Source organism: Mastigoproctus giganteus, chromosome 6 (genome assembly GCF_048544385.1).
Source record: "Mastigoproctus giganteus isolate SK-2022 chromosome 6, ASM4854438v1, whole genome shotgun sequence".
NCBI lineage: Eukaryota > Metazoa > Arthropoda > Arachnida > Uropygi > Thelyphonidae > Mastigoproctus > Mastigoproctus giganteus.
In genome coordinates this window covers 225865992-225887308 of record NC_143580.1, presented here as the reverse complement: position 1 = coordinate 225887308, position 21317 = coordinate 225865992, and the positions used below count along the sequence as shown (strand labels likewise).

Below are 21317 nucleotides of genomic sequence, written 5' to 3'. Positions count from 1 at the left end.
TTTCTGTGCCAGTAAAGCAAAAGATGATGGAATTTTTTGAAGATGATGAATTTAGTCGGACATGCCCTATAAAGAAAAATTACATTTCCATTAGAAATGCAGATGGAATAAAAAAATGCAAATGGAAAAGCGACTACTATTTAGCAACTTGAAGAAAATGTTTATAACTTATCAAGATAGAAATGGATCTGACATTGGATTTTCTAAATTTTGTGAACTTCGACCCAAGTGATGTGTCACAGTTGGTGCACCAGGAACACATTCTGTGTGTGTATGCATAATCCATCAAAATGTCAAGTTAATGCTAGCAACAAGTCCTGTTGAATGTGATTATGAGGTTCTCATTGGTAAAACAGTCTGTGATTTGGAGTCAAAAGATTGTATGCTTCATCAGTGTGAAAAATGTCCAGAAATAGATGAATTAAAAAAGTTTCTAGAGAATATTTTTGAAAACAATGAACCAGAAGATATTATTGAATTCAAGCAATAGATACACACTGACAGAGATACACTGGACACAAAGCAATTAACAACAGAAGATTTTGTTGAAGAGTTGAGTACAAAAATATTTAACCTTTACATTGCTAAACATCAAAACTACCATTTGAAGTCAACAAAGGAAAGCCTAATGACAGGAGTCATCTAATTGGTCATCTTGATGGATTTTACAGAAAATTATTCATTTGTTGCGCAAGATGCTGTTCAAAGGTTCCACTGGGAGAATAGCCAGCTACATTGCATCCACTTGCCATTTATTATAAGGATGTTGAACTTCAGAATATAAGTTATTGTATAATCAGTGACTGCCTTCGACATGACACAATTGCAGGGCATGTTTTTCTAACCAACTTAATTGAATATTTGAAGAGTTTTGTGACAGAAATCAGGCACATTTACTACTATGAGACACATCTTCATTGAGCTGCAGAACAATCTTCATTGATTGTTCTGCAGCTCAATACAAGAATTTCAAGAATTTTATTGACTTGTGTCGTCATCAGAAGGATTTTGATATCAGTGCTGAATGGAATTTCTTTGGCACTAGCCATGGCAAGTCACCATGTGATGGAATTGGTGGAACAATAAAATAGTTGGCAGCACGTGCAAGTCTCCAGTGCCCAATTGAAACCCAAATCCTGACAACAAAAAACATGTTCGAATTTTGTGACAAGCATGTGACTGGAATAAAATTCTGTTTTGTTTCTAAAGAGGAAATTGAGCAAGTAAGGCCATTTCAAGAGAAAAGATTCATAGACGGTCATACTATTGCTGGAACAAGAGAAAATCATCACTTCATTCCTATTGATGCAAGACAGATTTGTGTTTGCAGAGTATCAAATGAAACACCATCATCATTTGTAGCTCATGTAGATCAGACTAGTGAAACCAATATTCAATATGTGCCAGTTGTTAATTTACAACCTGGCCAATGCATTGCCTGTATTTATGACAATAATTGGTGGATTGGAAATATTTGTGAAATTTCATTTGAAGAACATGATGTATTGGTAAATTTCATGCATCCTAATGGATCGGCTTGCTCATTTCACTGGCCTGCTGGACAAGATGTGTGCTGGATTCCTGAACAACAAATTATTGCCAATCTTACAGCTCCAAAAACAACAACAATGGGACGACTATATAGCTTGCCTGAAGTAGTAATATCACCCATCAATGAAAAATTCCAGTCCATTACGAAGCAGTGATTCAATATCTTCACACTCACTTGCTTATTTCAAATTGTATTGTGTTTTAAATAAATTTTGTTGCAGTTATAACTTCTTTCAAGCTTAGAAACCGATATAACATCTTTATGCTTGAAATCCTGAATAAAAACCACTTTTCAGGCTTGGGAACTTGCACTAAAGAAACCCATGCAATTTCTTTTCTTGCCATTTGCACCCTCATTGTAAAAAATACAGATCTTTTTGTGCATTGGCAATATATCCTTTCTTCTTAAACCGAAGGGCAGAGTAATTGCAGAAAATTTCACTGTTGTAAATGCAATAGTTCTGTCCTTATTGAGATGTGAAACTTCACCATCAAATAAGTATGCAAATATTATGTGGAAAATATAAAATGTTTAAAGCCATTTTTTAGGCCTTAAGTAGCAAGACATAAAATTGAAAAACTATGATTCTTGTTGCTTAAAACCTGCTCTTTCCACTGGTGGCAAAAACGAAAGAATTGAAGGTGTCTCCACATTAAGATATTTGCCCCTAAAGATAAGAAATTGACTTTATCTTTGAAGGAAAATATCTCCGCCAGCAAACAAGTATAAGAGCTCATATTTAGTTAGTCTGAATTCATACAGATGTTAAATGGAATGCCCAAAGAAGGTACCAAAAGTTTTTATTTCAAAGTTATGACTTTCAAAAATCTTCTTAAATTTGTCGCAACAAATTTTTGGTGCCAGTTTTAGATCGTATTGTAAAAAATGTGAAGGTTTTTGAGCCTGGACACCAAAAGTTTTGTATCCTCTGCTGAAAGTTAACTAGGTATACCAAGTTTCAGACCACTACCTCTCAATGTTGTGCAACAGAAACACTTAAAACTTTAAAAAAATTTTGTGATTTGCTCTGCATAACACAAGTAACCTCCACAAAAAAGGTGCTGGTGCCTCATGCATATTATATTTTTGAACTGAATTTTTGCACAGCTTCTTTGGAAGCCTGTTTAAACATCTACACCAAGTTTCAACAAAATTGAAGATGGTTGAGCAGGACCATCTTCAAAATTAGGCCACTTGACGTGGAATCACCCTATTCCATGATTAAGAAGTGAGCAGTAGAATTTAAATGAGGAAGAGAGAGAGAGCCTAGATGATGACCCACGCTGTGGAAGAACTGCATTGTCCCTCAGTCCAGAAGTTGTTGATAGTGTGCAAGATTTGGTAATGAGTGACCAAGTGACAATTTGGTACATTGGCAGCAACTTGTGCATCTCATCTGAATGTGTGTGTACCACATATTAACAGAAGTTCTCTCTATGATAAAGGTGTCAGCATGATGGATTCTAAAGTTGATGACAGCAGCTCAAAAACACACAAGAAGGTCAAGTCAGTTCCTTCTCCTGGAAAGGTGATGGCATCAGTTTTTTTTTTTTTTTTTTGGATGCTGATTGAATGTTGCTTACCTTCAGAAAGACCAGGCAGCCATAGGGGCATAATACATGCAATTCATTTGCATGAAAACATCAAAGACAAATACTGAGGAAGACTCTGCAAAGGGGTCTTGTTCTGCCAGGACAACACACCTGCTGACAAGTCTGTAATTGTCTTGACTGCCTAATTTGAAAAAATACCTGGCTATAATCCATTTTCCCACTGATAGGGACATTGTTACTGCAGTGAATGCATTTCTGGAGACTCAAAAGAGAACTTTCTTTACAGCTGGAATCAGAATAAGATATCACTGTGTAATATCATCTTATTCTGTTTATATTCTCTTTTATAATCCTTTACTATACAATAATATTATACTTTGTAATTTACTGGTGATCTTACATTTTATGATAAAAATAAATATCTGTGATAGGACCCAATTTACATACATTGCAAAGTCCAAATATTTATTATTTGGGAAGAGGATAGTAGTGTAATTTTAAATAGTACACTAATAGTTTTGCCCTATCCTGTATAAATATTAATTATAAAATTTAAGTTGGAAAATTTAAATAATCTAATTGTATCTCAAGTTATATGAGATAAATATTACACAGAAAGCCTGTTATACTTATATATATATAATTTTGTTGTGTTTTGTGGTCACATGCAATGGTTTAGCATTTTGGCTAACAGGAGATGAAATTAGGTAAGGAAATAGGATAGTACAGCCACTCCCCGACTTATGCAAGAGTTGTGCTCCACGGAACGTTACATAAATCGAATTTTACGTAAGTTGGAATTTCCCTAAATGCTTATGCAGCACTTGCAACTATGCGCGCTGAATTTGATTGAAGCAAAAAATAAATGTTTAATGAACATGTAAATAGAATTATTTATTCAATTTTTTTGTTTCATGTGCAGGAAAAATTGCAAAAGTGTACAAAATTACAAAAATTTCAAAATTATAAAATTACAAAAAGAGAGAGGAGATAGGCATAACATCAGCAAGTTTTACTTTTTGAGCATGGTTGACAGAATTAACTCTCCAGCTGATAAGCATCCCACTGCGGAAGTTGAGGGCTGTGGAGATTTAGAAGGAGCTTTTTCCAACACATCACAAAATTTCTCTGCAGCTGCAGAATTGGCACTGGCGACTTCACCACATACTTTAATGTTTTGGAAACCAGCACGATGCTTGAACCTATTAACCCACCCATTGCTTGCCATGAACCTGGCTTGGGGTTCACCGTAATTATCCTTAATATCTTCATTAATACTTCTTGTGTTTGCTTGAATGGGCATTGGACTCAGGGCACTTGCTTCTGAATCTGATTTTCCATCCATATTATTAATAGCTTTTCCATCTTTGATATAGCACCTGAATGCTGTTTTGTGATCACTGTTGATCTTAAATGCATTGATCCTTTAACATGTTCTTTTATACGCGCACTGTTTGTCCCTTAAAATAGTATTCACTGTTGAAGTAGCAAGACCTAATTCCATGGAAAAAGGCAAACTTTGTCCTGCTTCTTACTTCTTAATCTTCATTTCTAAATCAATTTTGTTTCGTTTCCTAGCACTGCCAGCACTTGCACTTTCCATTGATCCCTTTCCCTTCACCATTGTAATAAGTAAATAGAAATGGAGAGAAGATTCTGAAAATTTGTTTTTTATATGATTGAAGATTTCAGTGAAGGGGAACTCATTTCGCCATAATACTGTAATGTCAAAACCTACAGAATTCCACAGAATTATCAGTATTATTGCAAATGCAATAAGATCGAGTTTACTACCCACTTATAATAGATTGCGCTAACAGAAAAGCCCAACAAACCAGAAAGTGCAAATTGTTTTTATTAATTTATGGTAGTGACCTCCAGAAATGTGTTTTAGAAAAATATCACAATGGTGTTCAAAATTGAATCTTATAACAGACCATATGATAACGATGAAAGTGTAGTGCAATTTCCATTGCTAAACAGGTGCCTATTACAGGCACAAGAACTCACATCCCACCCAAGACCACCGAACCAAGACGGTATACCGTCCGCCTACATTCCCTATTATCCAGGCATGTCAGGACAGATCTCCAAAATCCGCAGATATTACAACATGAAATGCGTGCAGTTACCCTGCAGAAACCTACGTTCACTTGTCTCCAGTGTGAAGACCCCTGTCACACCTCTCTTACGCAGCAATGTAAGTCTCTACAGGTGATGCAATGTATATTGCATCACCTGTAGAGACTGTGACAGCTGCTACATAGGAGAGACATCAAGACGTCTTCAAGATCGCCTTAATGAGCATGACAGAGCAATCCGGCTTGCCAAAACTGACCAATCCGCAGTCGTGGAACATTTTTGGGCCACCAACCACGATCTTGATCCCAAACATGACTTTGAAATAGTAGACCACTCACAACACTTTCGCCACCTCCTATGGCTAGAGTCACTTAATATATTAAACAATCCAAAGGCCATAAACCGCTGCAAAGGCACACGTCTGCACCCCATTCTAGAGACAACCATTTTAACACTGGAGTAAAAAGCAGCGGACGTCCATGCAACAACAATAGGAAATGAATAACATGCCTCACTCTCAACTCGTACTTATCTGTTGTATTCAAATCATACTATCAGTTGAAAAAGAGACGTGTCAGTCTTGAAAGCTTCTGCCATTGTATATTTTATTGTATTATATTAAACTGGGTTATCATTGTATATATTTTTCATAGCAATTTCCATTATAGAAATGAACTTTTAGAGAGATAGCTTAGTTATATAGCAAAAATTTGAACTTCTGAGGTCTTGAAACAAAATTCGAAAAAAAAGCAGCAGTGTGTTATTGGGTTCACATTAATTGTGAACATTATTCTGAGCAAGAGGAAGAATCCCATCGGCATTGAGCATGCTCAAACCATTCAAATCACCTGAGAGGGCATAAATTCAATTGAGGAAAGACAGATGTGCGGAAATTTGCCTTTAGCCAGCAGGTAGTTGGTTGGTGGAACAGACTTCCATCCCTTGTTGTGGAAGTTGATAGCCAAAATAAATTTAAGGCTCAGCTGGACAGGATTTCGAATGAATGGAGGGGTGAAATGGGAGTGGTTTTTTTGGCTGATGCTGCATAAGCTTGCTTTCTTGCATCATATGCCTCTACTAATACTAATGCTTTCAGTTTAATGCAAATCACGATACAAATTATCCTTTAATTTCCGTAAGAACAATAATAAACAACTTGAGGAATTTATTATAGCTAACACAGAGCGTACAAATAAAGAAGAAATATATGAGCTTTCGGCTATATGGTAGCCTTCATCAGAATTAAAAATACATGAATGGCAGTTGGAATGAAGATGTGCACTGCCAGGTGCGTGAGACGCGAGGTTTAATTGTTTGTTGACGTCTGTGGCTGTGACGCATGATGACGTGGCCAGCGTTTGTCCAATGATAGAACTACTGACTCTGTGATCGGGTTGACTTGGCAACCACTGTTCCTGTTCAAGGATTTATCCGAAGATTTTATATTTAACGATTCCAACCAGGTACGCTTTAGGTAATGGTGGGATCTGTCTACCACCACGACATCGCGGTGTGGGTCGATGTCGTGGTGGGTTGTCCAGACATGTTCGGCGATAGCTGAGTGTTCTATATCCGCTAAACGGATCGCTCTTTTGTGCTCCGAGAGACGTTTCTCGAGTCGACGTCCAGTCTCTCCAAAGTAGCAGCTAGTGCAGTCACGGCAAGAGATGCGGTAGACCAAACCGCTCTGCAGAAGGGTGGGGACAGGTGTTTTCACGTTGGAAATAAAAGAACGCAGTTTCTTGCCTGGGAGTTGGATGCATTTTATTCCGTGCGTTCTCAGGATTCTACCGATCTGTTGTGACAGGTTGGGGTAGTATGGGATGAATGCCCTCGTGGATGGCTCGTCACTGTTGGTGTTGTAGCTGGTCGTCACGATGTCACGTGTCTGTAGATCACACCTGTCGAGGACGTCAATGGGGTAGCCACACCTCGTAAGGTCTACTTTGACCCTAGTGACCTCTTTGCGTCTTTCATCAGCGGAGCTGGAGTGTGTCCAGGCGCGAGTAAGCAAGGTTCGGGCAGTGGAGAGGAGGTGGCCTCGCGCGTGTGCTGACCGGAAGTTGGTAAACTGGCCAGCACACATGGGCTTACGATAAACTGTAGTCCTCAGGTATGTGCCTTCACGTCGGACAAGTGTATCTAGGTATGGTAAAGAGTTGTTCGACTCCAGCTCAATCGTGAATTTTATGAAGGGCGATAGTGAGTTGAGGTATGATAGAAGTCGCTGACCTGAGTCTCTAGGGATGACCACGAACACATCGTCAACATAGCGACACCAAAAGGCGATGTGATCTGGTGCGTGTGCAAACGCACGTCCCTCTAACTCCTCCATCACGATGTTTGCTGTGACTGAGCTGACAGGGGAACCCATGGCCGTGCCATGTATCTGCTGGTAGACTGAGTCATTAAATATGATCGCACCCCCTGTTAAGCACAGTCTGAGGGCGGCGGAAATGTCATCGGGTGTGAGACCAGTTCTTTCGTTGAGGGTTCTATCATTGTCCAAGAGTTGTTTTGCACAAGAAATGGCAAGTTCCACAGGGATGGAGGTAAAGAGCGATATGACGTCGAACGATGCCATAACTTGATCCTGCGAGATGGATACAGTGCGAATCCTCTTTATGAATTCAACACTGTTGGAGACTGTGTGGGTGGTCTTGCCAACTAGAGGAGAAAGAAGTCTCGAGACAAATTTAGACAGCTCGTAAGTCGGTGATCCACAGCAGGATACAATTGGTCTCAGTGGTGTGTCTTCTTTGTGCACTTTCGGTAGGCCGTAAAACCGTGGGATCTGACATCCGGAAGCACGGAGGTGATTACGGGTTGACTGTGTGATCTTCCCTTGTTTCAGCCAACTGTTGATGAGGATATTCACCTCTGATTCCCATCGTTCTAAAACTCTGTTGGGGTTGATGGTCAGGGGTTTGTATACGGTAGTATCTCGTAAAAGTAGTAGCGCTTTCGCCATGTAATCAGTGTGATCCATTACAACCGTACGGCGGCCTTTGTCTGCCGGTAGAATGACGATGGACGAATCCTGTTTCAATGCCTTGAGGGCAGAAAACTGTGTACGGTTGAGGTTAGAAGAGACGGGGCGAGCACGGTGTAGAACTGCTGCAGTCTTCAAGCGGATTGTGTTGGCTACATCTTCTGGGAGGCGTGATAAGCTGGCTTCCACACCTAAGGCGATGTCGGTGATCGGCGGGTGCTTATTTCCAACGTGAAAACACCTGTCCCCACCCTTCTGCAGAGCGGTTTGGTCTACCGCATCTCTTGCCGTGACTGCACTAGCTGCTACTTTGGAGAGACTGGACGTCGACTCGAGAAACGTCTCTCGGAGCACAAAAGAGCGATCCGTTTAGCGGATATAGAACACTCAGCTATCGCCGAACATGTCTGGACAACCCACCACGACATCGACCCACACCGCGATGTCGTGGTGGTAGACAGATCCCACCATTACCTAAAGCGTACCTGGTTGGAATCGTTAAATATAAAATCTTCGGATAAATCCTTGAACAGGAACAGTGGTTGCCAAGTCAACCCGATCACAGAGTCAGTAGTTCTATCATTGGACAAACGCTGGCCACGTCATCATGCGTCACAGCCACAGACGTCAACAAACAATTAAACCTCGCGTCTCACGCACCTGGCAGTGCACATCTTCATTCCAACTGCCATTCATGTATTTTTAATTCTGATGAAGGCTACCATATAGCCGAAAGCTCATATATTTCTTCTTTATTTGTACGCTCTGTGTTAGCTATAATAAATTCCTCAATGAATCCAGAGCGCGTAGGCCTGTTTCGTTAATAAACAACTTGTAACTTTATTATTGACTTGTATCACAGAGGCAATTGTTGGTTTGCGAACTTAAATTTCTTGAAACAGAAAAGGTGGATTCCCTTTAAATTTTCAGTTAAAATGCCTTATTGAAATTGTTAAAAAGAAACAGATGCAATGAAACAGTCAACCCTTGATACAGTTTTTTAAAATATGAAAGACTTGAAAGTAACGATTAAAATGTACAAAAGTTTGTTTGCTAATGTCTACTTAGTAGTTGAAAGAACACAGAGTGAATGATATTTTCTTCTTTCTGGTGAATTTTTGACCGTTTGTTAATTTCAAAATGCAAATGTAACAGTCAATACAACCACATGGAAAAGCAGTTTTTGTGACAAAAGGTGTATGTTTATGTATATTTAACAGCATGAATATTGTTTTTTAAATACTTTATTGTACAGTGCACCAATAAAAGGTTGGAACAACATAATGGCATATTATTATTTCCATTATTCTTTGCATCATTTTTCTTATACAATGTATTGCAATTATCACCCGAAAAATAGAGACGAGCAAATTTTATAGTACATATGAAGTTTGAATGCCGAAAAATGGCTAGAATTTTCTAACATGACCTGCTCATATCAGGATATGATTTTTTGGACCCCGAGCATTGCGTTATAATGGGTTTCGCCTGTACAATGAGAATAACTATAAATTTATAGTTATTCTTTTCAAGCAGTGCTGCATTATTAAAAACAAACTCAGAATAAGCAGAGTAGTTTATGGTAATTTTTTCTTTGTTAAGAATAGTAAACAGTAAGAGAACAAGCAAGTTAAAGTGTTATTATTAATCTTGAATTAATAAATACATTATAAATTCATAAATCCAGCAATGTTTCAATAGCCTCTGCACCCCAGCTTTTTCATTAGTCTGGTGGAATATCTGCTCCCGACTGAAAACAGCTGCTTTTTTTAAAATTAAATTTGAAGTAAAGTTCACTTAATTAGCAACTACTAGAAAAATATCCAATGTAGCAGCAAAGCTTGCTGCTAGTGGTTGTTGCAGTGGCAATTATCGATCTTAGGTCGCTTTGGGAAACTTTACTGTCATAGTAGCAGTTAAATTATTAATAATAATTGCTACAACTGCATAAATATGACCACAGGAAACTGCAGTAGCTTCCTAAATCAGCATGTTTTCAGTTGTCAGTCATAACAGTATGATATGATTAGTCTCTCATTGCTTGCTCTTAATTATGACTAACAGCTGCTGTTATTGAACTACATCGTATTACCTTTAAAAAAAATCAGCTTTTTTTTTTCTTTCCAAATTTAAAGCTTTAAATGTAATACTTCACTATGATATGTTGCCACACCAACACTCAAGAAACAAATGTACAACGAAAATATTTCCAGCATCTTATTAAAAAAATAAGTAAATAAATTCCACTCTCTTTTCCTATTTATATGATGTACAGTTTGAATGTGACAGTAACTGTCTTTCACTTAGAGCAACTAATGAGAGAGGAGGTAGGGATAGAATTCAGGTCACACTGGGAAACTACAGAAAAGTAGTTTTCTGTGGGATGGAAACTTGGCCATAACATAATTTTTGCAAATATAATATTTTTTTCCTAATAAAATATATAAGTGTAGAATTCTGGGTTTAAGAGGTATATTGTAATTCCCCCATCATGAGAGTAGTGACCACTTCTCTTGGCATGGCTTGTGCAAATCAGAAAATTATTACCATTGCCTCCAAGATGGTGTTACTTATGGGAGTAGACTTCTGTGCTGCAACTTCTAATTTTATATATTGTAAAATATATTTATGGAGGATCTTTTTCAAATTCAGACCTTCTACCACCCTTATAGAAAACCCTATTGTCATAGCTGAATGTGAACCTTAAAATTCTGCATGATATTTTTACATGATTTTAACATTCATAAGTGAATAAATGCAAATGATTAAGATTGTAACTTTTTCTTCTATATCACAACTTTTCCATTAATCTATACGGAATTTTTGCTTCAGACTACAAACAGCTATTTTTTTTTAAAATTCAACTAATAATAAGGTTATCCTTGACTCTCATGCACGTCCAGATGTTTTTCATGTTCAGAGACCAAAAGATTCTATACCTCCTAAGTCTTTGCCAATAAAAAATGTTTCAAAGAACTCTGTAGATAATTTGACACAAAAAATGGTGAGTATTTTTTATAATTATCCAAATATTTCTATCTCTGGCAACTATTTTTTTCCTCCTCTGGTAAAAGGAAATCTTTTACCAGAGGAGGAAAAACACTTTTGCGCATTGTTGCGCAAAAGTGTAAAAGCTTTGTTAGTCTGCAACAAAACAGTAACTGAAAATTGTATATTTGTATAATATATAATGTTGTTCAAGGTTTCTGCTGATTCTTTTGATTCAGAAGTTATATTAATTTCTGGTATTAATCAATAAGAGTAATATCTGATAAGAGTGAGATAATGATAGTGTCTGGTTAATCTTCCTTATTTTTCAGAAGTAATCTGTAATAAGACTTGTGCATGATACTGTTACTTTGGCAGTAGTTTCTAATATGAGGTATGAAGCATGTGCCATTTTGTATGGGTATAACATTATTGAAGGAAAAACTTACAAAAATTTGGATATAATATAATTTACACCATTATTTATTTTGAATTCTTCATTTGTGGTCTTGGAAATAAAAAATAAAATACAAGGATTATATACTGTTGCCAGACTCTCCTACAGTCCAAGAAATCTCACAGGGTTATGCAGGTGTTCACTAATATCCTGTTTAGGAAATGAAAGAGAGATTGTATGTGTGCAGGACACCAGTATAGATGTGCACAACCAAACCTTTAAGGTTTTTGCAATTGTAAGACAGTTTGGTATGTAAGTAGGTAGCAGCAGTATGTAAGTCTCATATTTTATCCTTTTGTTTATTCCCAAAGATACAAATGAAGAATTCAAAATGCATAACAATGTAAATTTTTTTTTTTTTTTATGTGAACCCCAAACACGAGAGGTATTAGAACCTATAGTACTTAGTACCGTGCTTGGGTTGGAGGTTGAGAAGACGAAAGAAGATATTTGTTGACATTGGACTTGAACTTCTGTAGATTGTAATTTTCAGGAAATACGTATGAAGGAAGGTTGTTCCAGAAAACGGCAGTTGAATGAATAAATGAGGAAGATGAAAAGTTGGTTCTGTGGGTTTGAAGTTGGACAGTAAATGGATGTTGACTGGTGGCGGCACGTGTTCGGGCTGTTTTGAAAGAGAGAGCGGGAATTATAGAAGCCAATTCAGAAGAACAGTGCCCATGGAAGTATCTGTAGAAGAGGCATGCAGCAGAAACAGTACGTCTATGAGAAAGCGAGTGGAGAGACTCTGTTAGAGATGAATCATTAATTAACCTAACTGCCCTCTTCTGAATGGAATCAAGAAGCCTGAGAGAGGTTTTGGGGGCACCACCCCAGATGTGGGAACAATATTCCATGGCAGGACGGATTTGCGATTTATATAGAGTGAGCAGCTGTTTGGAAGAAAAGTAACGCCGAGAGCGAAAGAGAAAACCAAGTTTTTTAGATGCAGAGGAAGCAATATTTATAATGTGCTTGTGCCAAGAGAAATTAGAAGTCAGGGTAATCCCCAAAAGAGATATATCATTTTGCCTAGAAATCGGAGTGTCACTAAAGATAAGCATAGCAGCAGAAGAATCCTTTTTGCGAGATATAAGACAAGACTGAGTTTTAGAAGGGTTGAAATCAACTAAGTTGTCTTTGCCCCACTGGAGAATTACCTGAAGATCGGCATTTAAGGAATTGGTAGCAGATTTTCGAGAAGTTGAAGCTGATTGAGCAGGTTTATTTGTTTGTTTGTTATTTGGTTTTTAGGAGCATTAGCAACTAAGGCCATATTGCTCCGGGATATGCGGTGGTCATTCCCTGACCTTTCCGCATCCTCCGTATTTGGTGGTGACGGGCTTGAACCCCGTTCTAATCAAGAAGCGTGTGCTACGCACTGCTGCTCCTTCCCACCTGCTATGGAGGCACCTGATTGAGCAGGACAAGGTTTCTCAAAATGGAAAGTTGAATGCAGTGTGCTATCATCGGCAAAACTATGGATAGGATTTCCAGTCAATGGAAGAAGGTCATTAATATACAAGAGGAAAAGAGTGGGGGGAAAGAACTGAACCTTGGGGGACACTGGCATTAGTGGAGAAGTTAGAAGACAGAGAGCCATCTACCATCACCCTCAGTGAGCGATCAGAGAGAAAACTGGATAACCAATTACTAAAAACAGTTGGCAAACCATAAGATGGAAGCTTGTGTAGAAGATCTTTATGCCAAACACGATCAAAAGCCTTTGAGATGTCAAGAGCAACTACTTGTGTTTCACCGAACCTTTCCATTGAATTAGTCCATAAATGGGTAACATAAGCCAAATATCACCAGTGGATCGACACTGACGGAATCCATACTGGTGATCGTTGATCAGACGGAAGGTTTCTAGGTAGTTTAAGAGTTGGCGGTTAATTGATTTCTCCATTACTTTAGAAAGAGTAGAAGTAATTGCAATGGGACGATAATTGGATGGGAGGGATTTGTCACCCTTTTTAGGAACTGGCTGGATATGAGCAAATTTCCAAGCAGAAAGAAAAACACCTTTGAAATAAGAAAGTGAAAAAAGGCGGCAAAGAATAGGAGTAAGTTCAGGAGCACAGGTTTTGAGAATAAGTGGTGAAATACCACCAGGACCTGGAGCTTTCTTAGCATCAAGATTCATCAAAATCCTTCTGATATCCTTTTGGCGGATGACCACAGGAGGCATTGAATGGAGCGTGTTGGGAATGGTGGGAGGTGTTTTACCAAGATCATTAATACATGAGCTGGAAGAAAAATGGGATGCTAGCAGGTCAGCTTTATCCTTGGCTGAAGTGACAACAGAACCATCTGGTTTGGACAGAGGTGGGAGCAGAGATGGGCAAAAGTTGCGGCCAGTAGCTTTGGCAAGAGACAAGAATGCTCGGCTACCATTAGGGCAAGAAGCAAGTTTTCTACTCTTAGTCTGTTCAAACTCTAGTTTGGACTGATTAATAACTACTTTACAATTGTTGCGAGCTTTGGTGTAGGCAGAAAATGAAACTGAAGAATTAGAAACAAGCCAATTACGATATGCAACATTCTTCTCTTGAACAGCCTTAGCACATTTATTGGAAAACGAAGGTTTAGATAAAGGACGAGATTTTAAAGTGGAGTGTGGGATAAAGGATTCCATTCCTGCAAGAATAATTTCACTGACACGATCTGAACAAACGTTGACATCAGAAGTTTTGAAACAGTAATCCGACCAAGGAAAAGAAGTCTTGCAGGTCATCCCATTTTGCATTCTTGTAATGCCAAACAACATGAGGTTGGGAATAGCCATGAGATAAAGGTTCCATTGGAGAAGAGACAATCACCAAGTTGTGATCTGAAGTGCCTAAAGGACCTCTCACTTCGACCGTGTACTTAGAAGGGTTGTTTGTGAGAAAAAGATCAAGCGTATTGGCTGTATGATTAGGATTGTCTGGTATTCTTGTGGGTAAATGAACAATTTGTGCTAAGTCATTAGTAATTGCAAAAGCCTCAGCAACTCGACCTGCTGGGTCGGTGTGACTAGAAAACCGAAGCCAGCTGGAGTTGTGAACATTAAAATCACCAAGGAAAATTACCTCACTGTTAGGAAAGTTGGACTGGAGAAAGTCAAGTTGCAAAGAGAGGAAGTCAAAGAGCTCCAAGTGATTAGTGGAGTTGGGAGAACGGTAGAGACAACAGATGAATTTGAAACAATGAGGTAGAGAGATTTTAAGCCAGAGAAGATCAAAGAGAGGAGATTCCAAATTGCCAAGTCTGACAGGGAATATCAGAACGGACATATGCACAAGTACCACCTTTGAGCCGAAAGGAATCATACAGCGAATAATTTGGGAATCTGAGATGAGCAGTAGTTGAATCAACCGATAACTGAGATTCTGTCAGAAAAAGTACATGGGGTTTGGCAGACTGCAAGTGGAAATGGACATCGTTGAGATTAGAATTGAGGCCACATATATTTGTGAAATGAATTAGGAAGTCCTTGGGAGGTTTAGATCTTTTCGCAGATAAGCTTACTCTATTAGTTTGACAATTCATGGTGTATTCAATAGTAAGAAAAAGTGGGTGGGACATGCTGTATGAAGTAATGAAAATTTTGGATATGGCATACACATGGTAAGAATATACCCAGATCCTTGACATAACGTGGCCTCGACAATGCTCCCCGCATACACACTACTCGGACTCCCTCCAGTCACTATCTGGCAGAGTAGAGGTAGCAAGATTATACACTAGCTGATCTGGAAGCCTCCTAGAGAGTTACTAATAGGTTCGGTCCGGTGTACTAACTAGCGGCTGCCCTGTGAACACCGTTTTAGAGCTGTACCCTCAAAATGTAAGGAATATTGGATCTCTCCACAACGTTCATCATAACCTCAAAAGTCATCAATCATACTGCATGATGGAAGAAATGGGGAAGGGTTGACCGGAACTTAGCTCTAGAGACTAAACATGGGTTCCACCACTTCAAGCCTCCAATAAACAAAGTGGTGGTATTTCACCGGTTGATGAAAGTCATCTACCACCTAGTACTGCCTGGTAACATAGAGGGACGGCGTTCCTCCATGTGGTATGGGTGCCACACCTCGACCCCTGCTTACGTTGGTTCACACCTGGGTGGTCACCCACCATGTACTTGTGCATGGAGGTTATACCCAGGATTAGTAACAGTCCCACCATCGTGAAGGTGCAAGCAGAGGAATTTGGCTGTCACAGACCGTCCGGACTTTGCCGAAATTGGGTCCACTTGACTTGAGTGTCACCCAAATATCAGTTCCATCAGCGTTTTAGACTCCCAGGTAGCAAGTACAGCTTGTCTGGCATATCTGAGAGAATGTCTGTGACAACCCCAAGGACCATATACATATCCAAATCTGTGTAAGTTTTTAACTTTTTTAAAATTAAACTGCTTTGCTATTATGCAGTGAAACATTTTTATTTATTTGTTTTTTCCTTTTGATTATACATCCAAAAATTATGGAATTTTAATTCATAATTAAAAATATGACAAGTCAAAGGAAGTGTAGCAGTGACAGCTATTTATAGTGTAATCCTTTGGTCATATTATTTAAAATTTAATTTAATCCCTTGGCCATATTGTTTTTAGTTTAATCCCTTGGTCAGGTAGGTATCAAGGTGTATATTATTTTTAATGTAATTAAAATGAAAGAGAAGGAAAGAAAGTTAAATCAAAAACCTGTTTTAGCTTCAGAAAAATTTTATATAATGCACATCACTTATTATGAGAACTTTACTAAGAAATAATAAATGCACTATAAGTTCAGATCAAATCCTGATTGAAAACTTATAACATTTGGAGAAATTGCCTATTCATTCTGCTATGTGTAAAATTGATATGATCTTTTTATTTTTTTTAATAAAATTAACTAAAGAACTGGGTGCAGGAGCAATATTAAAAATAATAATAGTATAATATATATATATATATAAAGTTTACAAATCTTTTAAGGAAAAGAATAGAATAAATTTTAAAAAAATTCCGATTTTGGCTTTAAAAAAACAAAACAAAACATATTTTGGGCAGTAGCCCATTATCGGCCGAGAATTAAATTGTGTGAAGACTTATGTGCTGAAAACGTTTATGAAGGATTAATTTAGGCATACACAGAAGATTATTATGTAATTTACATAAACTGGACTCTAGGCATCAGAGATATTTGCAAAAGTCCATAAGTTCATTTGCACCTTCCCAAGGTATTAGTTAAAATTGTTATAAATGCCCTTCTGTTAGTTTTATTACTATCAACTTTTAAGACACTGCCAAAAAATAAAAGGAAACTAGACTCAGTTTTTCAAGTTAAAATAGAAGTTGATTTTTTGTACTTGCAATAATAAATGGATTAATATAGCAGATATTTACACTGACCCCCCCCCCCCAGTATGTTTGATTGCACTTCTGCAAAGGTTAATGTGATCATTAGTGATCAGTTTAAAACATTTTATTGCAATGGCTTCATGTAATATCAATCTGTAGATCAAAAGTATTTTAATCATGTGCAGCTGTTCTAGATTTGGATAATAATGTATTTTTGTCTTGTATCATAATTTATGTGAGGAAGAGGATGTTTTAACTAGTATGTAATGTGCATCATAAGTTTAATGATGCATATTACATACTAGTTATTACATAACTAGTGTTATGTAATAACATCATTTAGTGATGCATGTTACATACTTCATCATATATGAAGCCATAAGGCTTCATATAGAATGAATATTAAAAAATTTTGTTGAATTTTAAGCTGTCATGACTGAAATATTATTAATTAAAAGATGTAAAAGTATAAATGTGTTAAAATGAAATTAATTGGTAGGCATTGTGTATAAACTATTTTCTGGTATTCTTGGTTCACTATTTGATCGTGCAGGACAAATTCATAATGCACAGTGCCCTGCAAGTCAAAAAATAAGGCTGAAATCTATTATTTGAGTACCACTTGTCTCTGCACAGTGGAATTCGAACATAAGAACAATAGGTAGAAGTCTGATTATGTTTATCACAAGAAAACCTAGAATCGATTTCTAAAATTAAGAGAATTAGCTTATATCTGTTAAAATAAATCAGTATGTCATACATTACTGGCTAGACTATGCGAAATTGCCATATTTTGGTTAAATGTAACTCCCCCTATATTTAATAACTGTGATGTGATGTGAAACTATCATGGTGATTTTCAAGATCTATGCATAAAAATTGGTTAAAAACAGCATTTAAGTTCTTGGAGGTAAAAATCGTATTGGCTAGTGTAGTGATGGAAGAACAATGTGTGGGTCAGTGGTACATTGTTGAAGACCCTGACATGCAAGAACTTGCTGCTCTCTGTGATCACCATTGAGGATGCAAGGCACATACTTAGCTGAATTGTGTTGTATTTCTAAATCTTGTATTAAAATCAATTGACATGTCTCAGAAACTTTGCTGCTAGTTAAACATTGATCACTTGTGATCAGATCACAAATGATTGAATCATTGGCTTTTGAAGTCAAAGGGATGCCAGAGTAATGATCTTCTTTGACAGACAGTTATCCCTATTTAAGCTTTGTGAACCACTGAAAAAGATTTTGTATGATGCAGTGTCTTCTCTAAAAGCTGGTTTTAACATTTGATGAGTTTTTGTTGCACTTTTCTCTAATGAAACAAAATTCGAAATTTTCTGCTCAGTAAAATCACTCATTTTAAAATCAGACAAAACTTCTTTTATTCAGTGAATGCCAATTCGAACTGACTAAAAGGGAAATGGGTGATTTGTGTATTACTATGAGTCACCAACCATATTACATCAAGTTGCAACTTGCTACAATGCCAAAATTTGAATTTTGAAATTCCCTCCCTGAACTTTTTTGACCACACCTCATATTTGTAATGTTTGATAGTGTTAGGCTTAGTCAGAGTTGTCAATTAGTTTTTAATTACTAGAATGAGTTGAACCTTGTACAAAGTTGTACAGGTAAATCCTTAGTGTTTTGCATTACCCCTCTATTGAGAATGTTAGAAACTAATGCTAGCAGGTATATTTTTTTGAGGGAAAAGGACAAGAAATAGTTTAAAAGTGTGCTTTATAATTTCATTCTTTTTTTCTGACAATATATTGGATAATCAGGAAAAAGAATAGTAACAGTAGTCTGTTATTCAGAAAGTATTATTTCCTTGATCACTTCCAATACATGGTGATGGGGAGCAAAGGAAATCAAAGCTGAAACAAAATCTAAGGAAAAACAGTACAGGAGTAGAAATATGCTGCAGTTTGTACACCAACAAACCCAGATCCATAATTTTATTTTTTTTCTGCTATGTGCTTCCAGTTAAAAAAAAAAAAAAAAAAATGATCAGTGATGTAGATCAGAAATGAAGACCATATAAAGGAATACTGAAATTCACACTGATTAATTGTGACAAATGTATATTTTTATTATTATATTCGGTTTTTTTAAAAATACCAGTACACTAGCTAGAGAATTAATATATATTTTCTTTTTCAGTAAAATTAGGATGTAGACCCATAAAATAAATGAGAATTTATTTTTTAATTGTATTATATATTATATTATGGTAATGCTAATTGTATTTATGGCAACAATGATTGTATTAAAATTAAGCATTATTTATTAATTATATGACATTTCTTTTTAAAAGTACATGGCTGGTTTATTTGTAAGCAGTCTTGGTATAGCATATCAGGGCTCTCATGCAGAATAATGTTATTTTATGTTAAATATATTTGGATTTGAATACTGATTCATTATTTGTATGAGTCAAGCATGTGTTTTAAACACAAATATACTTAGCATAAAATAAGTTTTCTAATGTTGTATTGTATTGGAAGATTTTCAGACTCACTATAGACTTTTAGGCTCCTTTTATTTTATTGCTATTTTTATTCAAATCAAAGATGAGAACTGAATAAGAATAACAGTCATCAAAATGAAACCAAGTCAGTGGTTTTATTTGCTCTAAAATTGGTGGAAGGGAACTATAGTATAAATGTTATCTTGATGATGGATTGACAACTCTTAAAATGAGTTGTACCTGTTTTGCTAATGTAGCTACTATCTCTGCTCTTTTAGGCTAGTCCTTCAAAAGAACAGAACACTTGTATTAAAGAAAAGATAGTCAATAAACCTGTTAAACAAGTTTCCTGTAAAATAGAAGACACTGCTCCTTTACATGATGCTGACTCATTGGAAGACCTTACAAAGGTGGTGACACCGCCTCCACAAATTTCACTGAACTGTTCTACAGACAGGAGGTCTACAAACCTTACTCAGCCTCCACCGAGGAGCAAAGGACAACTAATAAGTGGAACTGCTAATGGTAATACTTCTGTGGTAACATCAAATAAAATAAATTGTTCTCCTGAACACACAAGTAAGTAAATTGTCTGTATTTTTCCTTTGGTTTCTTTGACAGATTCTCATCATTAAATATTTGATGTTCATTATATTTGCAGAATATATTATGTATTGCTTATGCCATAGAAATATAAAGCTCATCAAGCACTTTACTTTATTTTCTATCTTATGTCAGTATTTCTAAATGATTTCTAACTTAGATTAGAAATTTAATATAGAAATTGTATATTAAAAACTTTAAATTTTAGGGAAAAAAAACCAGTTATGGCTCTTAATTGCAACTTTTTAAAAGTTATCATTAAAATTTTTCTATAAAATTAATGTGTAATTATATTGCTCTCTCTCTCTCTCTGTGATTTAGAGTGGTTGACTTTTGTAGATACCTCTTTCTCTGCTGTGAGAGTTAATGCTAAGCATGACATCTGCATGTTAATAAAATTCATCAGCAGTTAGAAAAGCATTTAGTGATGGTTTCATATGTTATCTTTTCCCATGCATCTGCAACTGTAAAAGGAAATTTCACCTTTGCTGCAATTTCAGACAATAATTACATAGTATTTCATTCACATATGGATAATACCTTGATATGCATAATGCCTTGATCCTAAAGGTTGCTGGCATGAAATAGTAAATAGGGGATGATGAAACTTGAGTGTTACATTTGACACATAGTCAACTAGTAAATGGGCAATACAGTTATCAGCAGTCATTAAAATATGCTTTTACTCCTTTCTCAGTTTATTATTGTCTTGCACTCATTCAACAGAGTTCCAAATCATCCACACATTTTTAGCCCTCTGTAGTAGTACTAATAACTGGTTTGGAAGTGTTTGAAGCATCTGAATTACTGATATTTTCTTACAACTAGTGGTTGAAATTGTTCACCTTTTGCATGGGCTGCAAACAAAACTTGAGATGCCCTTTTGGTACCTTTTCACTTTTATACAAGTCCCATCTTATATTACTAAATCACAAACATTGCTTTGAAAAACGACCATGAAAATCATGGCAAATAAGCACAGAAACCTAAAAAAAAAAAAAAAAAAAGTAGTTACCCACAACTGCATCACATTACAGTAAATTTATTTTGGAAATATTATTTTATTTTTGAAACCTAAGCTAACCAGATGATGAATTTATGGAAATATGAATAATGCTAATTAACCACAAGAATTGTTATCAAGTAAATTATATTGTGTTCAAATTATTACAATAAGCTAAACCCCTCTCCAACCACCATACACAATAGGACTACTAAATATTTGGTGATATTTCTGGATTCCATGTTTAAATCCTATTCTTCTCTCAACACATTAACTTGACAAT

General features: G+C 36.6%; 1 protein-coding gene across 1 annotated transcript in view; it reads left to right on the top strand.

The window, feature by feature from the left end:
* LOC150085042 (uncharacterized) overlaps nt 1-21317 on the top strand; it is a 186146-nt gene that overhangs the window by 97608 nt on the left and 67221 nt on the right. Inside the window, exons 5-6 of the mRNA XM_090376441.1 lie at nt 11055-11183; nt 19707-20007. Of these exons, the coding sequence (XP_090232567.1) occupies nt 11055-11183; nt 19707-20007 (430 nt within the window). The remainder of the gene's footprint in view (nt 1-11054; nt 11184-19706; nt 20008-21317) is intronic.